Source organism: Clinocottus analis, unplaced genomic scaffold (genome assembly GCF_023055335.1).
Source record: "Clinocottus analis isolate CAN_PGR_092001 unplaced genomic scaffold, fCliAna1.0.p SCAF_23, whole genome shotgun sequence".
NCBI lineage: Eukaryota > Metazoa > Chordata > Actinopteri > Perciformes > Cottidae > Clinocottus > Clinocottus analis.
Genome location: NW_027175965.1, coordinates 7,951,958 through 7,975,328, shown reverse-complemented (window position 1 = coordinate 7,975,328; position 23,371 = coordinate 7,951,958). Strand labels below are relative to the sequence as shown.

Sequence of the window (23,371 nt, the reverse complement as noted above, 5' to 3'; positions counted from 1 at the left end):
AGAGGAGGAGAGAGGCCGAGGTGAAGGCCCCTCTTATAGATCCCTGTCAGTCAGGAAATGTGAACTTTAACAAATCTTTGAAGAGCACTCTAGAGAACTAATTCAGCCTTAGCTGACGGCGTGGGGGGAGAGGAAGGAGGGGGGGAAGATACTCTGTGTGAGAGAGAGAGAGAGGGGGGGGGGGGCTGTGACAGAGATGAAAAGATGGAGAAAGAGAAAGGAAGATAAACAGAGGGAGAGATATGGGATGAAAAGAAGAGGGGAATGGAGACAGGAGATGAAGGAGGAGGGAGAGATCTATGTTCTCGGGTCGGTTCAGCGGAGTAACGCCCGTGTTTGCTGCCAGATCAACATGTCATGTCGGAGGACGTCTTGTCACGTCAAATCACTTCTGTCTCCCTCCCCGTCTCGTCTGTCTCCACTGTCCAGCTGCACGCGCCGCTTCACACACCAAAAACCTTCTTTCTTTCTTTCTTTCTTTCTCTCGAGCTGCGTCTGTACATCCCGGCAGCCCGGGACTTCAAACACAGAGTCGCGTCAATCACACTTTCAATTAAATACAACTCGGGAATGAAATGAGTGAAACATTTTTTTTTAAAAAGCAGATAAAAGCATTTAGATACGATACGCGGGACATTCTGTGGATACCTTCACAGTGTGCATCCATTGCTGGTAAGACCTTGAATTACCTGGAGGGATGCATGAGACACAGAGAACATGAATTAATCATTTTGCACTCCATAGCATTGTATTAACATTGCAAAGCAAAGGTAACTGTGTATATTACACTGTGACACGTCGTCTCGTGGCGACACACACTCACGTTACTGAGCGTTTATATATTATATACTCTATGCAATGCTTTAGAGCAATTTGTCTTCTTTAATGCTTTAAAAGGATATATATATATCTATATCTATATATGTATATATATATAGATATAGATATATATATATATATATATATATATAAGCCCAACAATATGATGGATATGTAGCTGCAACATCTGGACGCCATGTCTTTCTTCTTGTCGTGTAAATAAGACTCAAACCTGAAGTGAAGTGATGAACATGATATAATTTGTGCGAGCGCTCCTCTGGGATCTCAAACTTCTGAAGTCTCCACATGTGACAATGCTCCATCCTGCCAAACCGTTACTAATTCTTTCATCAATCTCCTTTTGTCACATTCAATCAGATTAACAAGTAACCTTTGGATCAGTTCCAATTAGTTTTTTCAACAACATCAAGATGCATGTCAATTTTTTATTTTTTTTAAACTAACCAATTTACCACAAGAGGCTTTTTACAGTTTTTAAGAATGGCCAAGAGTCACTTGAAGCCATTTTATTGTAGTGTTTGGAAGAACAAAAATATGATTGTTATCCATTCAAAGACAATACACTTATTGAATTAGTATTTGAAAATGCCTTTTGTGATCAAAAGGTGTGTTCATGAGATATTTAACAGGCTTCAAACCTGACTCCAATAAGACGCTGGGGAACATAAATGTATTAAAACATATACTTGGACACTGTAGTGTACACTATTTAACTACCTATTTAATCGGTTTATCAAAGTTTTCGAGGCCTTTTCATACTTTTAATTGTTTAAGAGTTTTAAAGCAATATACATTTCATTTGGGGAGTGAAATGCCGTCGTTATTAACTGTCTTAACTTTAAAGATTTCTCCTGTGCATCTCCCTATAGCACAACAACTACAGTATGAAATAGGGCAAATAAATATAACGTGGCTAATTGATGGACAGCTCTAGTAATACTCACTTCCACAGAAGCCCCCCTCTGTGATCTCCTCTTCAAACACGTCGGAGAAGCCGCGGCCTGCGTTCAATTTGGCCAGCCGTCCGTCGATGAACTGCGACCATAAATTACAAGGTGCTTATTAAAGGAAGGGAGGGGGCGTTGGCGGTGGACACACTTAAACAGATACGACACACACACACACAGATTCAAAACACTCGGGCCACAGTGGGGTGTTATTAATCCGACCTGACAGCAACTACATCCCAAGATTAGGTGGGTTGCAGGTAATAAGGATTTGGTAATGTGGAGCAGGTGAGGGATTAGAGCAGCAGACGACACGCTGCACACCGTCTGAGACATGAGGAAGTTTCATTTCCTCCCTTTGTAACATGGAGCGCATTAAACGCCATCTCATAAATATTGACCCAACAGTCAAGACAGCTACACATTTCATGAGCGCAGGAATAATATGTTATATGTTATGCAAATACAAGCACAAATAGCTCAACTTTTGTGATTAAAACAATAAAAATAAATTAACGGCATTCTTCAGACACTAAAGCACGGGCAAAATATAGTTTTACGGGAAGGAAAACTTTCTTTTTTTAAAAAAAAGAAGACAAAATATTGTGTCATTAAATAGTTTTAAACCCATTTCTTAGCATTTTGGCCTTTTGTAAGAGCTCTTCCATGCAGTTTACAGGCCGTCATCATCAAAAATCAAACTGTATTTCATCTACAATACTGAACATGAAGAAAATCTTTAAATATATATATATATATATTTGAATGTAGATCACTCAGTCACACATACGGCGCTCCGTTTTCTATTAGCTAAATCGAACCACATTGACCCCTCGAGTTGCCGGTAGTTTCCTGTCCCCTCACTTATAATATCAGCAAATCACAGGGTGAAAATAATACTTTCCAGTGAAATCCTTGGGCTAATCTTGGCAACTTTCTGGTGTAAAACCCCCCAAAAGAAACAAGCAGCTGCAGCTCTTTTATGGTATTTTCAAGATGTGAGGCCAAAACCTGCAAAAGTCATGAAAAAAATGACTTTCTACCAGTTTCTGTATATTTATTTAACTAACTATTTCTGTTCAACCTTAAACTAAAATCTACTTTTTTAACCTTTTCAGTTTATCTGTGTAAAAGGTGGGAGGGGAAAACAATCAGTTATGCCTTCATTAAAATATAATTAGTATATATATAAAGTATTTGGAATAAAAACGTTAAATAAAAACACCTCCTACCTTTCAAGCACTTTTTTTCGGGACACTATTCTTTGTAATACTTGAAAGCAACATATTGTCAGATCGCTTCCTACACACACACACACACACACACACACACACACCTCTGCAACTGTGTCCAAAGTGTAACAACAGAGTCGGTTGTTTTAGGGCACGTGTCCTCGAGGGGGTTGGGGGGGGCAGCTAGCTAACTAGCGACCGCCGCCGCCCGCTCCTCTGGTCAGAAGAGCTGGAGACTCATCATTAGATCATTTTAATGAGAGGTGAGACTGCAGGTTTCAACCGCTGCTCGGCTGCTCGGCTGGCCCAATTAGTGCAGATAATCAACCCAAATCATCACCTCGCCAAAGTCTCCACTTATCTACCCCCCCCCCTCTCTCGTCTCCCTCTACACACACACACATATATACACACACACACACCCCGGCCAGATTACCTGCCTCACTGTGGGCCCTAATTGGACATTACTCAACAATGGCAGACTGTGATCACCACACACTCTCACACAAACCAACACTTAAAAAAAAAAAACACTTGTTCATGCACTCGTGCACGTACACACACACACACAAAAACAACACACTGGCTCATTTTCTTCTTTGTTTTGAAAGAGAGAGCAAAAAAAAAAAAAAAAAAAACTCAAAGAATTCAAAGAAAAAAGTCGGGAGACGTTTAAAAAAACATTATCTTTAACGCTTTTTTCCAATACTTGTTAATCTAATGACATGAAAACAAATATGTGTATTATGCTAATCAGTCTCCATGTAAATAAAAGTGCATTGCTCCGTCTCTCCGCTTCCTACAGGTCATCTTGTTTCAATAGCGGCTGCAGCCGACCGTTCAGACCGTGAGAGTTATTCCATCTGGACGCCAGCACATCGACTCACTCAGGGGTCGGTCACAGCGGTCGAGATTTATACAAACTCTGGAATTGTGGAGCCAGAAGTCGGGATTAGGACTCTACGGGGGGTTCGCGAACAGAAATATACACACGGGGAGCCGAGAGGAAATGTAATTGAAACCTGGAATTAAAGCCCATAAACTGTGGATATTAAGGGACGCAGCGGAAATCATGTCACTGGTAGCTTTCTGAAAGGAGGGTTTGAAGGTCGGATACTAAAAGCATGAAATCTAAATCCGGCCACAAGGAAGGAGGCCTGCGGAGCACGGAGCAACACGCTATCAGAGGCTGCAGAAAATAATAATTGGTGATTTTGCAAATGCAATATCATTTGTGATTCGATGTAAAAAAAACATATTTTTGACAGAATTATTTGAATTTTCATTGAAAAACAGGATTCTGGTGTTTTTTTTTGTCAGTACAAAGGGATCTGTGTACCAAACTGTATTTTAACAGATATTGAACCAGTTTTGTGATTTCAATAAAGTGTTGATTACCTGCACAGTGAAGTACGACAAAATATATGTATTTTTAGGCACTGATATCTCATAAAACAATTGATAATATTCAAACTTGTCACAGTGACACACAAATAAACTATAAAGACTTCAATCAGATGTAGAAACATTCATTTTAAGAATGTAGTCAGAACTATTTCATGTTAATTCCTTACAGTGAGCGAGTGTTTGGAGCCGTTAGCAGTATTTTAAAGCTCCTGCTTGGACCTGGAGGAGGCAGCTTTACTCCTATTGGTTATAATAAAATGTAGTTTTCCAGCTTACTTTGACCGCTGTGCTACGGAGTGGACGGAGCAACGACACAATCAGATTTTGAATCTGATCGTTTGCTTTTGCGAGGACGCACCTTTCCCCCTTTCGATAAATGCCTCGGCATTCATACGCCCGCTGAGAATGACTGATGATTATGGATTGATGGGACGCATGTCGTCTCCAAAAGGCTCCCGGCTGGTAAATTATCAGACTGCGAGTCTCCCGGCAGACTCAATAAAACTGTGGATGGTTTAGTTTTGTCAATAAGAGGAAGAGACTTCATTTTATCAGTCCAAGCTAGCACAATACACACACACACACACACACACATGAATGTGTGCGCTCGTGAGTGTGTAGGAGCTGAGAATGGTTGATAGGAAGCAGGTTAACGCCGACAGGCTTTCCCCCGCATTCTTTCTGAAGACTTCTCCCACTTGTTCTGAACGGAGATGGGCTGGTGGACACAGCACACAGGAAGCGACCCAACAGAAGTATGTGAGAAGGTGAAAGCGTCAGAGTGTGTGTGCGTGTATTTTTTTAGGTTTAAAAGGCTTCGTGTCTATAAGTCTATATGGAGGCAAAAGATAAAAAGGACGGTTGTTGCGCACAACTTTTCATTTCCGTGGTACTTCATAAAAAGGTGTTCTTAAGCAACATTTTTAATATATCTATTGAAAGTAAGTGATGGCCCTTATGACATATGACAACCCACAATAGTCTCTCTGTCCACGAGGCCACTCGGCTCAAACGGTATTGCGAAATGTTTCACTGAATTTGCATAAAAACCTTCATGCTGGTGCATCTATAAAACCTGAAATGACTTGTGAAGTAGAATAACTGCTTTGCAAGGAACGAAAACAAAAATCACCTGTAGAAAAGCAATTTCCTGCTGAAACGGTAACACCTCAAACTCAGGTAACACCTTCGGCATTACTCGCGTGTGCTTCACCGGGTGTGTGCCGTGTGTTGTGGTCGACCAATTCCTATAATATGGTTTGAATTTGGCTGAAGTTTGACCCATTATTGTTGCCTCATAGGCGACAGTGACAAGTCCCACACTTTAAAGGCCATTGTGTGCAAGTGATTAGAAGATATATATAATTAAATATATATTGGATGAGACATGTTGTTTCAGTCTAGACTAGAACTAATAAGTTTTGTTTAATAACCGAGAAATAAACCAGAAACTTTTAACTTTAAATTAAATAATAAACTAAACTAAAAAAATGTAAGTAAAATGTTCATGCTTGCTCATTTTGTAGTAGCAGCATTGCATTTTGGGATTTTTATCTATTTTAATTATTAAGAAAGAGATATATTAATACCTTTAATATAATTGTATACTAATAAGACAGCAGTCTTACTTGCGGGCCTATAAATAATGTGCGATATACTGACAATATATTGGAATTTAGGTGCAAAATAACACATTGGTGTGAAAACAATCAATAAGAAAACAGGCAGCAGAAAAGAAAAGGGGAAAAATCCAAACTTTCGCAGCAGTCCGTGAGTGTGTACTCACGTCTCCAAAAATGAATGTGCGCATGTGTGTGGCCGCGCGAGCTGAGCATTGTTTGCGTGTTTGAGAGCGGATGTGGGTCACGGCCGGAGCAGAGCTCGGGCGGACCGCTGGCCTCTCTCACTTTAGTCGAAAGAGGAGTGGAGGAGATAAGCTCACCCCATCCACCGCGCTAGAGAGGAGGAGGAGGAAGAGATAAGGGCCGGTTTCCCAATGCTACCGCTGAGGCAGGAGCCAGCCCGGGAGGATGCTTTGAACTGCTGCTCGCTATCTGCTCAGCCTGGGAAAATTATAGATGGGGCAGAATGTCCAGAGAAACAAAAGGCTGATTGAGGACTGCTGCGCTGCAACTCTCGGGGGTAAATCACACTACTATCACGGGTCAGAGAGCGCAACAAAAAAAAAAAAAAGATTCAAGGGTTTAGAGGAAATTTTCATCGGAGCCAGAGGTGTGTTTCTCCACTCAGCGCCGGCTCGGCTAAGTTTAGTATTGCTGAGGGGATTTGGAGGAGGAGGGGGGGGCGACATTAAGTATACATGAGTGATTTTAAGGGAAACTCATGTAACCACACATGAATAAAGGATACCTGCTCATACGCTCACAAACACACACACATACACACTACACTGTACATACATATAAACATAAATGCAGTGGAGTTGATTATGTATTTACTTGTGGTGGATTTGACATTTTCTCAGGACATAGTTAACATGTAGACAATTTTTTGGGGGGATATTTTACACGCATGTTCATGCACGGGAACACAGAGTACAATTTTTTTTTTAACATATAACAGGCCGGACTTATCGTAGTTTTGTTTGCGCACCGTGCAAAATTGAGCAAACAGAGAGACGTTAAGAAATAACATCAGTGTTTTGCGAGATAAGCACAGTAAACAGTTTCAAGGGGTCAATAACCGTCTTTAATCCCGGGCCTCTCGCTTCTCCTCACGCTGTCAACTCAACTATCAAGATGCTAAACGCTAACTTTGCCCAGTTGACAGTTTGCAGAGCGAGTGGTACTGGAAGACAGCTCTAATAATACATACTTTTACCCTTCTAAATAAAACATCTGCTCAAGAAATAAACAGCTCAACAATAAAGACTAATAGGAGAGGACAGAACAATCTTCCATATGAGCACTCAGTCATCTTTTCATATGTGCGCTCGCCTACAGAGAAATGATCTAAGGAGGACTAAATGTACTGTATTGATGCATGAAGTTAAATATGATGTTGCACAGAGTCTCACAAACAGTGTTGTGTACCTGTTTGAAGAGCTGCAGGTTGACGGCCATTGACAGGAAGTTCCTCATGGTGCTGGATCGATGGTTCACAAAGCTCTCCTCGCAGAACGTGATCGGCTCCCCCTGAGGAGTTCACAGCGATGTTATCGGCAAAAAATTACAATCATAATACAAAAATAATACTTATTTATTTTCGGCTCACTGCTCTTTGTACCAATCTGTTTACATGAGCCACGGGAAACACAAAGGCAGATGTGTGTGTGTGTGTGAGGGTAAACAATGCTGTTAATAATATGATTTCCAGCATGAAGAAGATCACATCGTTGTTATTGTCATTATGCACTGAAAAAAAGTTTCATAAAAACTATTTCAATGGATTTCTTAATTAGTGAGCTAAATGGGCCTAAAAATATGGAGGGAAAAAAAAGTCAAAAACAAGAGACAGATAGTAAAGAGGAAGGATAAAGAAAGATAAGGAAGAGTATGAACAAAAGAAACCAGTTCCCCTGGACCAGCAGACTGGGTCCCAGTAAACTCCCCTGTAGTCCACATGAACACATCACCACATTATTACTATTTCTTACATCATGTCTGTTGGCCTGTGAGCTATAGACATGGAGGATGACAACAGAACCACTGCGGGCCAATCACACGCAGCCCTACAGTCATTTCCAATTCATGTTTTTTTCATAATTAGCATAATTCTCACATATTTCAATGATGCTCTAAATTCTTCTGGTGTAAAACAATGTGCTTTGTCTGTTCGAGGCTACAAGCACAGTGTGGCACATAAAAACAACTTAACAACACCAGAGACTAACTACATTGTCGAGGATGGGCGGATGATACCAGTGGCCCAAATTACATCACAGGAATACTGCTCCACTTACATCACTAAAAGTTTTTAAGGCTTATTCGCTCATAAAGCCCGAGTTGAAAGTAGCTCGCTGTAGTTTAATCAGCTCACAGTTTCCATCTGGCTGCTACAGCCTCCGACCATCCTGCAGCTAACAAAACTGAATAGCACGCCGAGACTAACAACTAATTGCTACTGAAAAAAACTTCCAAAGTCAACTTTAAGACTGGGTCTGTGTACAAGTCGCTATCCAACTAAATCCTTTGTACATACAGGCCACCGAATGAAAGCAGAGACGTATGAATTGTCTCTATTTTAAGGGGTTAAAGGGTTTAAAGGGTCAGCAGGGTTGCCTATGACAAGAAAGACAACTTCCAGTTAACATGTAAAATATGTCTTCACTCTGTGTAGCCAGCCAGTACGGTTGATTTAGTGACACACAGTTAATTTAGAGGAACAGCATGAGGCTTGAAAAGAGAGAGAGAGCCATACGTAATCACATCTGGTTCCTTCATAGGAGAACCCAGACTTGTGTGGATAGCGGATCCAAGTGAAGAGATGATGGCCAATTGTCCAATTGTTTTTCCTCTCTCCAATGACCAGGTGATGCTAACTTTTTAAAGATGTTATGAAGACGAATGGGGAAATAATCGGTGCTGTAATAGATGTTTCTGGTGGGGTGCCATGTACGCCTGATGAGCCCCGCTAACCAGCATGAGTGAGGAGTGACTTTTAAATCATTTATTAGATACCAGTTTGTATGGAAGCCCATTTCCGCCCCAAAAAAAATTAGGACCAAAAATAAAAAAAATGTACCCCCCCCCCCAAAAAAATTGGAAACCCCAAAAAAAAACACTTTTTTTTCGTAGACTTTTTTTTGGACCCTCCCCCCCCGCCCCCCCCAAAATCAACTTTTTTTTCATAGACTAAATAACTCTTTTCTGCAATTCCATGTTATATTGAATACATTGCACCTTGACGTGGACCTGCAGGTTCAGGACTCCTGCTGTATGTAGACACATTATATAGATCTTCTATGCATGAGTCTAAAACATCTCGACTGCTTTTAAACATGTGATAGCACATCTCCTCCTTAGTGTTCACACCTGGTTGGATGACATGAACTGGTTACAAGCCTATTTGAGCAGAATGTTGGCTAATTCGGCCCCTAAATAGTACCGAGCACACGGCAATGGAAGCTGCCCGCCCACCCGACTCGGCTTCATCAACGGTGGTGAAAACTAATTTGAACTGCCGTTTCAGGTTCTTTTAGCCCCGACGTGCGTGAGCTGCTCCGAGTAGGCGAGAAGCACCTGCGAAAGAGTCGACGCGAGCTGAAAATTGATGACCTAAGAAATGGCGTTCTAATCAGCTGATTGCTTTTCAACTCATTATCGTTTTCCCAGTATTGTTTCATTTACAACTCAGCGAGACTCCAACCAAACATCCACACCCCTCCTTCTGTCGAGGCATATGGGCCCGTGAACCGCAGCGCTCGGCTTCGTCTTCGTAGATCTTTTCTCCGGCGCGGAAACAAAAAAAAAAAAATCACCAGCAGAGTGCTATTCCAAAAATATCAGAACGCAGGGAGGCACCGTCAGTATCTTCATGCAAGCAGATGTGCAGCTTGTGCATGTTTACGCGTGTGCGTGCATGTTAACGACGCGCATTTTGAGCGCGAGTGAGCTGAGAAATTACTCCATGTTGTGCTCGCACATACGCTAACACACACATATAACACTGAGTCTCAGTGCTTGTGTCAGAGGGGAGGCAGTTTGCTCATATACCGTCTGTATACAGAGAAAAGAGAGACAGCATCAATAATGTAGCATCTTGACTCCGGGAGTCCACAAAGTCCAATTAATCTCAAAGCCAAAGGAACAAAGGCTTCGCTATTTGACAAACAGGACATGCTGTAGTTTTGCTCTGCTCTGACTCAGACTTGATAAGCAGAAAAGATCCAGAAAAGAAATGTTAGGGGTGTGGGGGGGGGGCTTAGCAAAGAAGAGTAAAACACCAAAGGTGGCTAAAAGGGATCTTCAAAGGGAACGTCTTGACTCTTTTCAGCTCCTCTGACATTTCACTGCCTCAGACAGGCCCACCTTCGCTCTGCGCTCGCACTGAAAAACACACCTTTTACCTTCAGTCAAAACTGCCCCAGTCCAACCAGGCGTCAGTGAAATTTGACTCAACTCACCCAAACTGAGATTGCTACCGCCTGCTACACAGTCTGACGAGCAAATATATTAGATTCTAGTCTGTGAATATTTCATTTTATATGTAATCTATGGTCTTTATAGTGTATCAAGACATTTTCTTGTTTTTAAATGCAGCCCAACAGCTTATTTGTACACGTTTGTTTCCTGTCTAGCGCAGAGATACGTATGAGATGAATAAAAACTTCAGCCAAATTAGAAAAAGAGAACATTCATCGTCACTTACCTTTAAATGCACATAGTGTGGGTTTTTAGGTTTTTAGACATCTGTCTCTGATTTCTGCTGCCACCTCAGTACAACAGATGTTAATGGAATTTCATTTGAGGTCCAGTTGTTATTGAGGAGACGTAGTCTATAAAAACCGTACCATGTGTTTTCTGATTTATCAGAGTACGGGAGACATTTTTTCTCGAATAAGCACAAAGAATATTCCATTTACGTCCATTGTTTTTGGGACAGATAACTCCCAACATGGATTATTAAGACCAAAACTCTCTGTATGGCTCGACGCCAAGAGAGGAAAGTTAATGTTTTTTAGGTAATTTGGGTAATAAAGGCCAGCTTAAACACTGCATGTGTGTATCACACTCTGGATTTGATGGTAAACAAGCAAACTATTCAACAAGATGACTGTCGACGTATGACTCTGGATCCTTACGGGTTTATATCTCAGGGCATCCCGGTAGGATCCAAACAGAGCGGCCTGCACTCTCAGGAAGGCCCTCGCCACGCCACTTCCTGTTGCCGTGGACTGCTTCTTCAGCTTGCTCTTCAGAGAGGACACCTGGTGCAAGAGAAAAAGAAAAGCGACAGAAAGCGAGGGAAAGGGAGATGGAGGGGTAAAAAGTTAAATTATCACCTCTGAAATTGGTGGAGGAAACAGCGAGCCCATTCTGGGTGTGAAGTGTCACATTTGCAGGTCATCTCAAAATAGGAAAGAAAAGAAAAAGGGGAAAGCTTCAGTCTTTCCTCCGAGCTTATCTGTTGTGCTGCTGAGAGCACCTGCTGCTTTGCTAATTGAGCAGAGGAAGGGAGGAGGGGGGAGGGCGTCGAGAGGAAGGGGACAGCAGAGAGGAAATGGAAACTCGCATCTTTGCTCTTCCACTCTCACCCACTCGCTCTCTCCACGCTGCCACCTCCACTCCTCCCCATCACCTCTCTTGCTTTATCACTTCTCCCTCCATTTCTTACTCGTCTCCTCTTTTCTTCCCAGTCCTCCAGTTGTCCCCTCCCCTGTTGGCTCTCCCCAAACTCTCTCTCTCTCTCTCTCTCTAGGAAGAGGGGACTCTTGACATAAAATGTCTTTAATTATTTCCCCTCGCTCCCGGCCCTGTCTCCAGGACTCCAGGCGAGAGAGTGTGAGGAGCAGCAGGCCCAAGCTTGTTTTAGGATGACAAAAGATTCACCCTGGCCAACGGGGGCCCTGGAGAGTCTGAGTAAGAAGTTGTCAAGAGGCTCTCCTCACCTGCTCAGCAGTCGTGTGACTGTGTTGTGGCAGAGTGACGAAGGAGGAGGAGGATGAGGAGGAGGAGGAGGAGGCGGCGATAGCGAGGGGACTGCTGCTCTCTGTGTGGGCTGTGCCAGCGTAGCACAAAAGCACAACGTTGATTGGGTTGCACAGGAGGTCTAGATTACTGTACGACAGTGTGGTGCGTGTGCTGTTAGCGGTAGCACGGGCTTGGATCACAATTATAAAAAGGAAAACATTCATTTAACCTTCAATTTCAGCAAGTGGACAAAAAAAAGGAACATTCTCACTGAATAACTTTGCCATGTTGTATGTTTTAATTATACTGGATGTATGACGTCATATTATGAGATGAAATGCAACAATCACTGCCTCATAATCGTTGTATAATGACACACTCAAAAGAGTGTTTTTTACACAGTACTGTGCTTGTGGCTGAAGCCAAAACGCTCCATGTAACAATCTTTTTACTTGAGTTCAAAACGGACTAAACTGATAAAAGTGTGTGTGAAACAACAAGGATTCAACACTACACTGCATATGTCACCAGTCAACTCAACCACCTCTTCATACAGTGAACATTGCGCGTGCTCTGGTCCTTCTTTTGTCATATATTCATGTGTTCATCGTCAGGCCCGTCCACCTCTCTGAAGCAGCATGGAACATCTACAACTCATTCTGTACATCGATATCAAGAGTCTTAATGGAGCCGCGTTCGTGGGCAGGAAGGAACCAAAGAAGATTAAAGCGGAAGAAATTTTGAGGTTGTGTCAACCATTAAATGGAGCGAGTTCTCCTGTAATGCGATACCATTTTGATCAGGTCCTGCTTCTATCAGAGGTGGCCGAGCGTCACGCTGCGTCGCCGCGGCGTCAGAGGGACGCGGCGGTCTGGCATCTGCAATTAGCCTTATCTGGAAAAACTTCAGGGAGGAGAAGCAAAGTGTGAGCGCGGCTCACACAGAGGACCGGCGGAAAAAGAAAACAGCGAACGAGAGAGAAAGCGAGACGGAGAGAGTGGCAGTCTTAAACTGGGACAAAGACAAAACGAACAGCGTGAATTCTTCTCCCCTGGGCTTCCTCGCTCTCCACAATGTCCCCGCGCTGCCATCGCAAATGCTCCCAGGCATCAAACAGGAAGTTTATCACGGTTATATTAACAAGTGTCATCTCCATATTCACTCATTGTGCTAAATGCTTTTATGTTTATGTAAAGCCTTTTTTTTTTGGAATTAATATTTCATGTTAATGTGCGTTTTCGCTGATTTTTTTTTTTTTCATCCTCGCAAATCATTAAACTGTCTTTTTTTTTCAAGGGGGGGGTGGGAGAGAGAATCAAAGCGAACACAATGTCAGTCTAAGTGGGGGAGGCATACCCCAAAGACTGTCAGAGAAGACGGGATAGCGGCGGAGTTTACTCTGCACACTGAGTTCTGTACAGCGGCTTTGAACGGGTGCGAGCGCCGCGGCGGCAAACACTTTTAATGAGGTGGGGACACAATCACTTGTGTTTTGTTACCCAGAGAAAAACGGGTGATAAAGATATAAGTTCAAAGTTTCACATTTATCCACGGCACGGCAATAAATCTATGTTTCTTTAGTCGCGTGTGGTAATTAATTAAAATGTCACGTATAACATATATAGCAGAAGTGCGTGACAACGACCGGAAAATATCGTTTTTTGCTAATAGAAAAATCAAGCACACAGTCTGTGGGGCGCTCCTTCACATATGAGAAAAAAAATAAATGTGTGTTTAGTAATTGGATATTGAATATGGCACCGATACCACAATAATCAGGTATGCCTCCGCGGTAATGGCTCTGTCAAACTAATTAACTCGTACAGTTGGAGTGAAGCTAACGAGATGCGCGCAGGCATCAGAGGAAGGCCAGGCTCTACAGGTGATAACCCTATTTGGCGGTGACATTTTTTAGTGTAAAGTCACAGTGGCGGTGATGAGATCAAAGGCAGAGAGTCCCCCATTGGGTCCAATTAGAACTGTAGCATTGAACAGGGAAGGAGCGGCAGGAGGAGAGCGGGAGTGGGTGGTTGTAGGGAGGAGGGTGGGAAGGGGGGGGATAAAAAAAAAACTATAAAAAAAAAAAAAACTGTTGAGTTATGATATTCATAATCTATGCAGAGAGGCCTTTCCAGTACAGGTCTTCTCCCCATAGCTGTGATCTTTTCAATTTACATCAAGGGAAGATGGTCGGGGATGAAAGTGGGGCATCCGAGGCGCGCAGCCCACAGAGGGCAGACACGGGGCCTCATTAAGACCCGGCCCAGCCAGCCCCCCAAAACAGGGTTTTTGAAACGCGTCACATAAAGAGCACGGGGTCAAAGGTCGGACATAGAACAGATCTCCATTTAACTCTCCAGCTGGAGATGGTAATTAGCAGGTGCAACGATGATCCCTGCCTGACTGTGAGAGATGATACCGCTGTAGGTGACACCAGGCATCTGTGTGAGTGTGTGTGTGTGTGTGTGTGTGAATCCATGCATGTATACACACGGACACACGCGGTGCCTGGTGACACCCACAGTGGGATCATCCAAGGAAAATTTACCTGACAAAAAAACTTGTCTCCGTCAGAGAGGAAGTAACCTACAACTTCTCCTGCCTGTTCTAAAACTCAACCTGCATATTCTTCATCATATTAAGCAATATTTGCTCTTGTGATCAGTCGGACCACACAACATATGAAACCTTGTGATTGCTGTTATTATATATGGATATTTTGTTAACTTCTATTACGAGGTATCAACACAAAACTAACACACTAAACATGACAAAAGGTAGTAGCCTGGCTGACAATATGATTGTTACTATTGCGTGAATGAAAAGTGAGGAAAATATTGTGACTCACAAAACTCTGAATATATATTTAGAATTTTCCTCTAAATTTTCACAAGAGCATAAAAAACCTTCTAACTAACGACCCTGACACTTGTCTGTTGTTTAAAAAAAAATAAAAAATAAAAAAGTTGGGTTTTCTTCTCACAAAAAAAAGAATGTTTTGTTTAAGATTCTGTCCAGGGAAAGAAAGCCATGGGGACGCAATTAAAGAACTACAAAGAAAAAAAGAGTTATGAAAATCTCCCACTTTCTTTTGATGTGCTGCAGTCTGAACTGTACACACACACACGCACACAAATCCGAACAAAGACACACAGAGAACCGGCAAATACTCTCACACATGCACACACACATACATGTGCACGATGAGCATGTAGCTTACAATCTATGAAATTCAATCGTTCAATTCAAAACAAATATTAGGTACTTAATGATTTCTTTTCCTCTTCTTTTTTTTTTAATTAACCTCTATTTTCAGTCTTGCGGAAAATTGCTCAATAATGGGGATATTACTTGCCGTTTACTACAATCTCTCATAACTAACACATGAGATCACTAACTTCTAATCTTTGGTATGATCGGAAAATATTATGAATATTACATTTGCAAAGTGATGTGATGAAAAAAAATACATACAAGCGGAGAAAGACTAGAACACACAAACTATTAAGACGTATTATTATGTTGATCTGCTGTTAAATACATGCAACATTTTAAAAAAAAAGTTAGTCAAGCAAAATGAAAAAGAGTGAGAAAGGAAGGGGGGGAAAACTCCGGCGTCTGTGTGTTTTAATAGGGCTATCTCACTGCCACGAGACTCTCCCCGGTGTGGGGTTACTTTGTCAAGCTGACCTCTTATAGCAGCAGAGCGGCTGAGTTTTGCATACATAATTAACTACAGCTAAATGTCATCTCTCACTTCAATAACTAACGCAGTGGGTGATGCTGCTCTCTCTTTTTGACTCCTAATCCAGAGTGAACCGCCGGCAGAAACGAGCATGCGAAAATGAAGTGCAGCTTTTTTAAACTCCACATGATTAACTGAGGAGCTGGAACACTGCAGAGAGAGAGAAGAGTGTACGCGCAGTTCAAGCGGCGTCGAAAAACAATCGTAACCTGTAAAATAACGTCTCGAACGAGCCGATTCCAACAGCCGCGATTGGTGAAGTCGAGGAGACTCGACAGCAAACAGCAGAAACTACTTTGGCTCTTGCTGTTAGCTGTTGGAGACGGTGAAGTTCTGGTTCTGGTAAAGTAAAAGGACAGTATGTGACTGTGGTGGAGGAACCGCATTCCCAACACTGGGCTAGTGTGTGAGGGGCTTTACTGTAGCTGGCTCCGCTATAGTGGGAGGACACAAATGAATTGAAACACACATGGCTGCATCTAATGTGAAAATGGGACAATCTGGTGGACATACCCCCCCCCGAAAAAAAATCTGTGAGTAGCAAAAGTTTACTGCTGTGCTAGATCTAAAATGTCATTGATGAACATTCCTGGCCGGAAAAATGTGTAGGTGTCCCTGTGTGAGTGTGTGTGTCGGTGCATCTGCGAGTGTTTGCCTGCTGTCGGCTGTACATGACGACGTAGATGTTGTTTTTTTTTTTTTTTTTCCGGGAGCATCGAAGGAAAAAGCGAACACCAAATTAAAGCCGCGATGTTTGATTAAGTGTGCCAGGTGATCTCAGGAGAGGCGCGCAGACACAACCCTCAACCCCCTCATTCATTTGTAAACCTCCAAATGCCGGCTTGAAATACAGGAAGTAGGAGTGTACGCTTTAAATCTTCCCCCTTGATTGGGAATACAAATGATCAAATGTACGAAGGCTAGGAATGTATGGGAACACGGTGTCAGCAAAGCAGCGAGAGGCAGAGGAGGAGGAGGAGAATAGAAGGAATTAGGCTGTGATGTGAAAGAGAGCATCTGAAAATAAAGATGTAAGCTGCATTGTAACACCTCACCTTGAATATGTGGCACTGAAAGAATAATACATGAAAAAAAAAATCCCGTCATTGGTTTGAGATCAATTGGCGGGATCAAATGAAAATGGGATTCAGTCACACACTGTTTGTTTTCAGAATTAACAGACTCCTAATTCGCTATTCTTGGATACTTTTAATGACTAGCGCGGTAAACAGCTCCACCAAACCAAAAGCCAATTATAACTTTATCAGCAGTATCTCTGTGTGTGGAAGAGGAACTGTGGATCTCAGAAAGAGAAACAAAAATACCTTGATCTTCCAGGGGAAAAAAAAATGTTTTTTTATTGAATATTTCTTTTCAGTGTGCTTGTCAACACATTGATTTTACTGACACGAGCAGTCTCTCTCAGATTAATATGACTTATTAATGTGTAAAAACTATTGAAACTTTCAGCTCAACTTAGGCAATCTTAAAATATGCAAAATCCAGCTAAAAATACACAATGTAAAACACATTGAAAAGGGATATAGATCTCTAATAATACCTCTATCTAAATACTAAATACTGTGTATCTAATATAACTAGCGTGATAACTGAATAGCTCAAACAGTAAAGCACAGACTCAAATAAAGTAACAAAAAAGTTCTTTGATCTGCATCATTTCTTTTATTAAATATACCGATTAATATTGGAAATGCTTGGATTGACTTTCAATAAATACATAAAGGTTATACAAGTAAAAAAAGAAGAAGGGATTCATGTGATTATTATTTTAATCCCACGCATTTAAAAAGACAAATCGAGAAAACAAGATCAATTATTGCTCAACGTTTGCTTCATATGACATTTCCAATTTAAAAAATGCAAATCGTTATTCGCAAAAGAGTGTTGCATCCTTTCCTGACCCATTACCAATTACTCTTTGTATTCAGATCTTTCCCTTTTTCTGCTAAACGGAACCGCTACCGGCGTGGTAGCATTTGTAATAGTCAATAAATCTGAAATATTATGTGTGAAGTTGCAGGGGGGGGGCCATTAAGGGGGCGGGCTCTCGTGGAGCCGGTTGCAGGGGCCCGTCTGAACGAGGGCGGCTAATTCAGGACAACTGTGAACTCTGAACCCGCTGAAAAAGCACGACCACTGGTCAGCCCGGCCACGTAATAGAGTCCACATGTGCTCACAGCCTGCGTTGCCATAATTAAACGGATCTCTGAAAGGTTTGCTTGAATCCAAATCAGAGGGCTTTGTTTTTTACTTTTAGTTGGACTTGAAAGGCGGACAAAAACTGCCCGTGGCCTTCACCTTTTAATCCATTTCATGCTTTATATATTCATGCAAAGTGATGCTGGGCTTTTTTTAAAAGTGAGAAGAATCATTATTTCATTGGTCTCAGGCCTTTGGTTTCACACTGAATAAAGCCTGAGTGTTAAGCAGCCAGTGTTACGGCGAGAATTAGAGGGAAATGAAGAGGTTTTTTTTTTTAAATAGCTTCGAAACAACACACGGCAGCTCAGCCCAGGCGGAGAGTCGCACGGCATTAATCAAAATTTCAGGCCTCTTTGACAAACTGAACAATGCCTCAAACATCTACTTGTGTGTAAACACAAACATCAAATGCCATGTGGCATGTCCTCATCACTAACAAGCAAACTAACAAGAGACCTGGAATTCCACTCAATTAGTACCTGCTCGCTTCCTTATTAATCTACTAGCCTCGGTGAAAAGATGAGAGGAGACAGGGGAGTGAAAAAAAATGAATCGGGATAAAAACAACAACAACAATTTGTTGCAATAAATGTATTAATGCCAGTGAGGTTTCCTGTTTCAGGTGGTGTAATTTGACATGATATGTGGGCTATGTTCTGTCATTAGTAAGGAAAAATGGTGAGGAGGGGATCAAAGCAAAAAAAAGGCTCAGAGTCTGCCACTTAATTTATCACACGGCAAAGACAAAGGCTTTTCTCTCTTCTTCTGTCGCTTTTCAGAAGCCCTGACTCCTTTTTATGACAAACTCAGTTTGCAATTTAATTCGGGGGGAAAAAAGCAAAGCAGGCAGGAAGTGAGAATAAGGCACTGCAGCCAGCGAAGCCAGCCAGCTAGAGAGACAGAAAGACAGACAGACAGACAAAGAAGCCGGAGAAGCAAACAGCGAGTGCAAGAAGCGTCCAGGCTGCTGGTGGTAAGTACTGTGAGAGAGACAAGAAGGCAGACAGGTGTCATGAAACTCGAGCAGCCAGGCATTAAGGCGGGCGATAAGGCAGGCGGGCGGGCAGGCAAACAGGCTCAAAAGTAGCCAGAAAAATTGTATAAAATGAAGAGCGCGATCGCATCATTGCAGGTTGTAAGGAGGCGTTAATACACACTAGCAGTCGTACGAGGCTGAGCAGCGGTGCTAAATCAGGAGAACCAGAGAAGTGTGGGAGTGTGACAGGGTCTGGAGTCTGCCGGGTAGCCCATTGAATTATACGTTGTGGGTTTAGGACAGGAGTCCGGTAGGTAGGCAGGGGAACCTGAGAACAAACTGTTTAACAGCGCAGGGGAAAGAAAAAGAAAGAAATAAAGTGTGCCCGCAGCCTCAGCGGGGGCCTCACAGACGAGCTGTAACATATACATCCATAAAAGCAGCTAAACAAATATATTCCTTCCACAAAGACGGGGGAAGACGACAACCGCGTGCATTGTTCTCTGCGTTTGTGTGTGTGCGTCTGAGAGAATGTGTGTGTGTGTAGATGTGTGAGTGACCCCGCACATCGTGGCGGTGATGCTTCCTGGAGCACCGGCGCCGGTCAGTGCTCCATTAATTAAAGAGACGACGCACTGGCAGGTGGCTTCGCTGCCTTCACTGGTAATTGTCCCTCCTTTCTTCCCACTATCCCCCTAGAAAATCACCCATCTCTGCCTTTTTCTTCTCTCTCCGCTCTGCCTCGTTCCCTCCTCCTATCCCTCGCTCTCAGAAACGTGCCAGTGGGCAGGCAGGAACGCAAGACTTTGTGAAATAATGATTAGAATGGATGGAGATGAAGGGAAAGGGAGTTGCACATTTTCCCACAAGCCTCTGATGGTCGGGGAATGCTGTTTGCCTTCAAGCGTCATGCGACGCGACGGGAGTTTACTTTAGACAGCCACAATCTGAGGAGCCAGTACTGCAGTCATTAATGATGCGGGGAGGGGACAGAGCTGTACTTTGACAACTTTCTGCATGTGTATGTGTTTGTCTGTGTATGTTTGTTTCGCCGTGTGTGTGTGTGTGTCTGTTTGAGTTTGTGTTGGTGTGTGCACATGAGCGTGAGTCTCGATGCGAAAGAGGAAAAATGAACCTCCTGTGTGTCACGATAATGAGACAATAAAGGTTGAGAAGCTCCGGAAAGGTGCGTGTGTGTGTGTGTGTGTGTATTTGTGTGTGTGTCTCACCACGTCACTGGGCAGGTTGTGCAGGTCATCAAAGGGACTCTCCAGGGTGTTGGTGTCCACATTCACAATAACCACATCCTCCAGTGACCGACTGCGTACTCTCTAAAGGGAGGAAATGTTCAGTGTTATCAGCAACAGTGCGCACGCTGCCACTGGAGCTCAAACGACTCGAATCATCTCACAATATGGAACAAAACTGTCACAGTAAATATTTTTTACAACATGTAACATTTTGCATTCAGAAGTTTTCATATTATCGCCGATTAAAAAATGTTTTTTAAATTGAATTGATTTACAATCTAGCATCTCAGAGCAATTTGTCACGCATCACGTATATTTGACATATTTTAAATAACAAAGAACCTGAGAATATAGTTTGGTTTATTCATGAAATTATGAAAGAAAGTTCCTGTGTTTGCTAGCAGACAAAGTCTGCACTGTTTCCACAGAAGCTCCAGGAAGGAGAAAGCACAGCGGTCACATTTAAAACCACACTGTCATCACACTCCTTTTACGATTAACGATGAAATACGGAGCGTAGGAAAGAAAAATATTAGGACATCTTTACTGTAACGCACACGCACACACACACAACATGAAGAATGGTACTGAGAGGAAACACTTGGATTGAGCAAACATTTTCCACAGCACCAAAAAAAAAAACCCCTCATGAATCAACAACAACACGCGGACGCTGTGCGGTGCTGCGTGCATTCTGATGGCGACAAATTCAACTATTATTTCAGTGTGGCGCAGGAGGATGCAGGCAGGTGTGTGTGTGTGTGTGTGTGTGTGTGTGGAGGGGGGGTAGCATAGTGTGTGAATTTCTAGTTTGTCACTTTTGTGACAGCCTGTGCAGTGGAGGCTCACATGCTGATCTGGACTAATTATGTAGTGGCGGAAAGGGGGTCTGTCACGGATGCAGAGTGTGATAAATACTGCCACTGCTGCAACTGTCAGACAAATATCACACACACACACACACACACACACACACACACACACACAAATATATGTGCATTACAACATATGCATTTGCACAATTTACACACGCACATGCTAACACTCACACACGAGTGCAAATGTGCGCGTGCGTGCAACATGCGTTCACACACAACAGCAGTGCTGGTGAAGGCTTGCCCCCCCCCTCTCTGCCCCCCCCCCCCCCCCCAAACCAACACGCAGGGTTTAACAATGAAGTAGAAAAGCTCTTTGTTCGCAGATGCTTTCTCTCTCTCTCTCTCTGTGTCTTTTGTACTTGTGGTTAAGAATGCACACATGCGAGAAGACAGGGAGATGAAGAGGAAAAAACAATCTGTCTCTCTTTTTTTTTGATTCAATGTGTTGCAGATGCCCAAAAAATTGGCTGAAAGAAATATTTTTACACCAAAATTAAGATGATTCACCAAATGAGGTGCAGCACTATACAGCTGACCATATGTAGTGCTCAGAGGGGAAAAGAAGAACTGTCTGAATAAACACATAGACAGTATAACTTGTGTTATTCGTGGTGCTTTTTAAGAAAATCCACTGAAATTCATAATGTGTATCAGATGAAAAAAAAGAAAATCGTCATTTAGAATTTTATATACAGTACAGAGTTTTAAAAAATCATCAATTTGCAGCAGCATGTATAAATATACACACACGGTATAATGATGAACATTCATACAGATTCATATGCACACATAGAGATTAACTAACGTACCTCCAGCAGACTAAGATGAACACCCACAAAGTATGGCATGGGGGCACTGCAGATGGAGAGAGGAAAACAAAGCTGTGAGCAATATCAATATCCGATGGGTACATGCAGCGAAGAAATATGTATCGAGGCTACGCTAGCACAGCATATTTCATACACAGCACAAACGCATTGTTGAGGGTATTCATTGATTAACAGATTGGTCGATCTACAGAAATGTACTGAATGAATATGTTGAACTCGGAATCATCTTCAGTTGTTTATTGAGAGATAAACTGGCATACGTCCCAGTTTAAAGTGAAGATTTGGTGGTTTATTCAACCTTTTATAGACAGAAATAGAAATAGACACACACACACTATATTTATATTTATATATATATATATATATATATATATATATATATATATATATATATATATATATATATATATATATATATAGTGACAGAGAGAGAAATTATTAATTTGAAGTGATATCCGAATATAGTCCGAATGATCAACACTAACAATATAAGCCAACATTATTTTCTAAAGTAAAATCTATTACATTAACTGCTGGCAATGATGTGTAACTACGAGAATGCAACAGTTGTGCAGTGGATGTGTTAAAATAAACTAACTTTGCGTGAGATAACATAATCATAACATAGGCAGCAAAAAGGATTATCATCCACATGTTGATGTTTAACCCAAACATGTCACATGTAGGGCAAAGACCCTGGATACAAGTCACATGACCCAACATGTGTGTGTGTCATTTTTTTCTGTCCGTATTTAGGTTTTCAGTCTTAACATGTTGCTCAATCAAAAAGTTATAATGTTATTCAAACATGTTTTGTAAATTTTGTCTACAAGTTCCACCCTGAGCTATCCGCAGACATTCATCTGGACATTTTAATGCTACAACTTGTATTCGTAGATTATCCATTAATACCATGAAATGCTTTTGCGCGACATCAAGTGTTCCCTCTAACGAGACGCAGCATTCAGAAAGTAAAGTCAAGCTTGCATCTCTTTCTCAGAAGCTAAAAGGGTACAAGTGTCAAATGTTGTCGTCATTCATCGTCGCCAGATTGAGAAGTTAGTGGCAAGGAAAGGATGAATACCAAGACACATAAAATCAACAAAAAACTGTTTTCATGACGGAGGTTTACAGCGCGGGCAATAATGGGATAGCTTTGGGTCAGAGTAGACGTGGCCAGAAGGATCCAGGAGCCTTGTAATCAACTTAAAGCGAAGCAAACAGCAGGCCTGTAGCTCTGAACTTAGCCGCTGTCGTCTCTGCTTCATGAATACACTGGATTTCAACACACACACACACACACACAATAATGTAGTTATATAATCAGCGCATGGAGGACCCCCGTGTGATTAAATAAGATAATGATGAGTCTTCACAGAGTGTTGAAAATCACATTTTACTGTCAGTGATGAATAGCTTTTTGAAGCTGACGTGTCCCTCATGGTTACAGC

General features: G+C 42.1%; 1 protein-coding gene across 5 annotated transcripts in view; it reads right to left on the bottom strand.

Moving 5' to 3' along the window:
- dennd1b (DENN/MADD domain containing 1B) overlaps nucleotides 1-23,371 on the bottom strand; it is a 100,054-nt gene that overhangs the window by 16,963 nt on the left and 59,720 nt on the right. For 4 of the 5 annotated variants that reach the window (XM_068589521.1, XM_068589517.1, XM_068589518.1 and 1 more), the window contains 6 exons: nucleotides 21,900-21,945; nucleotides 20,192-20,293; nucleotides 11,190-11,315; nucleotides 7,480-7,581; nucleotides 1,785-1,875; nucleotides 649-689 (listed from right to left, as the gene is read on the bottom strand). In XM_068589521.1, the coding sequence (XP_068445622.1) occupies nucleotides 649-689; nucleotides 1,785-1,875; nucleotides 7,480-7,581; nucleotides 11,190-11,315; nucleotides 20,192-20,293; nucleotides 21,900-21,945 (508 nt within the window). Of the gene's footprint in view, nucleotides 1-29; nucleotides 519-648; nucleotides 690-1,784; nucleotides 1,876-7,479; nucleotides 7,582-11,189; nucleotides 11,316-20,191; nucleotides 20,294-21,899; nucleotides 21,946-23,371 lie in introns of those variants that run through there. The other variant, XM_068589520.1, reaches the window with a different exon arrangement.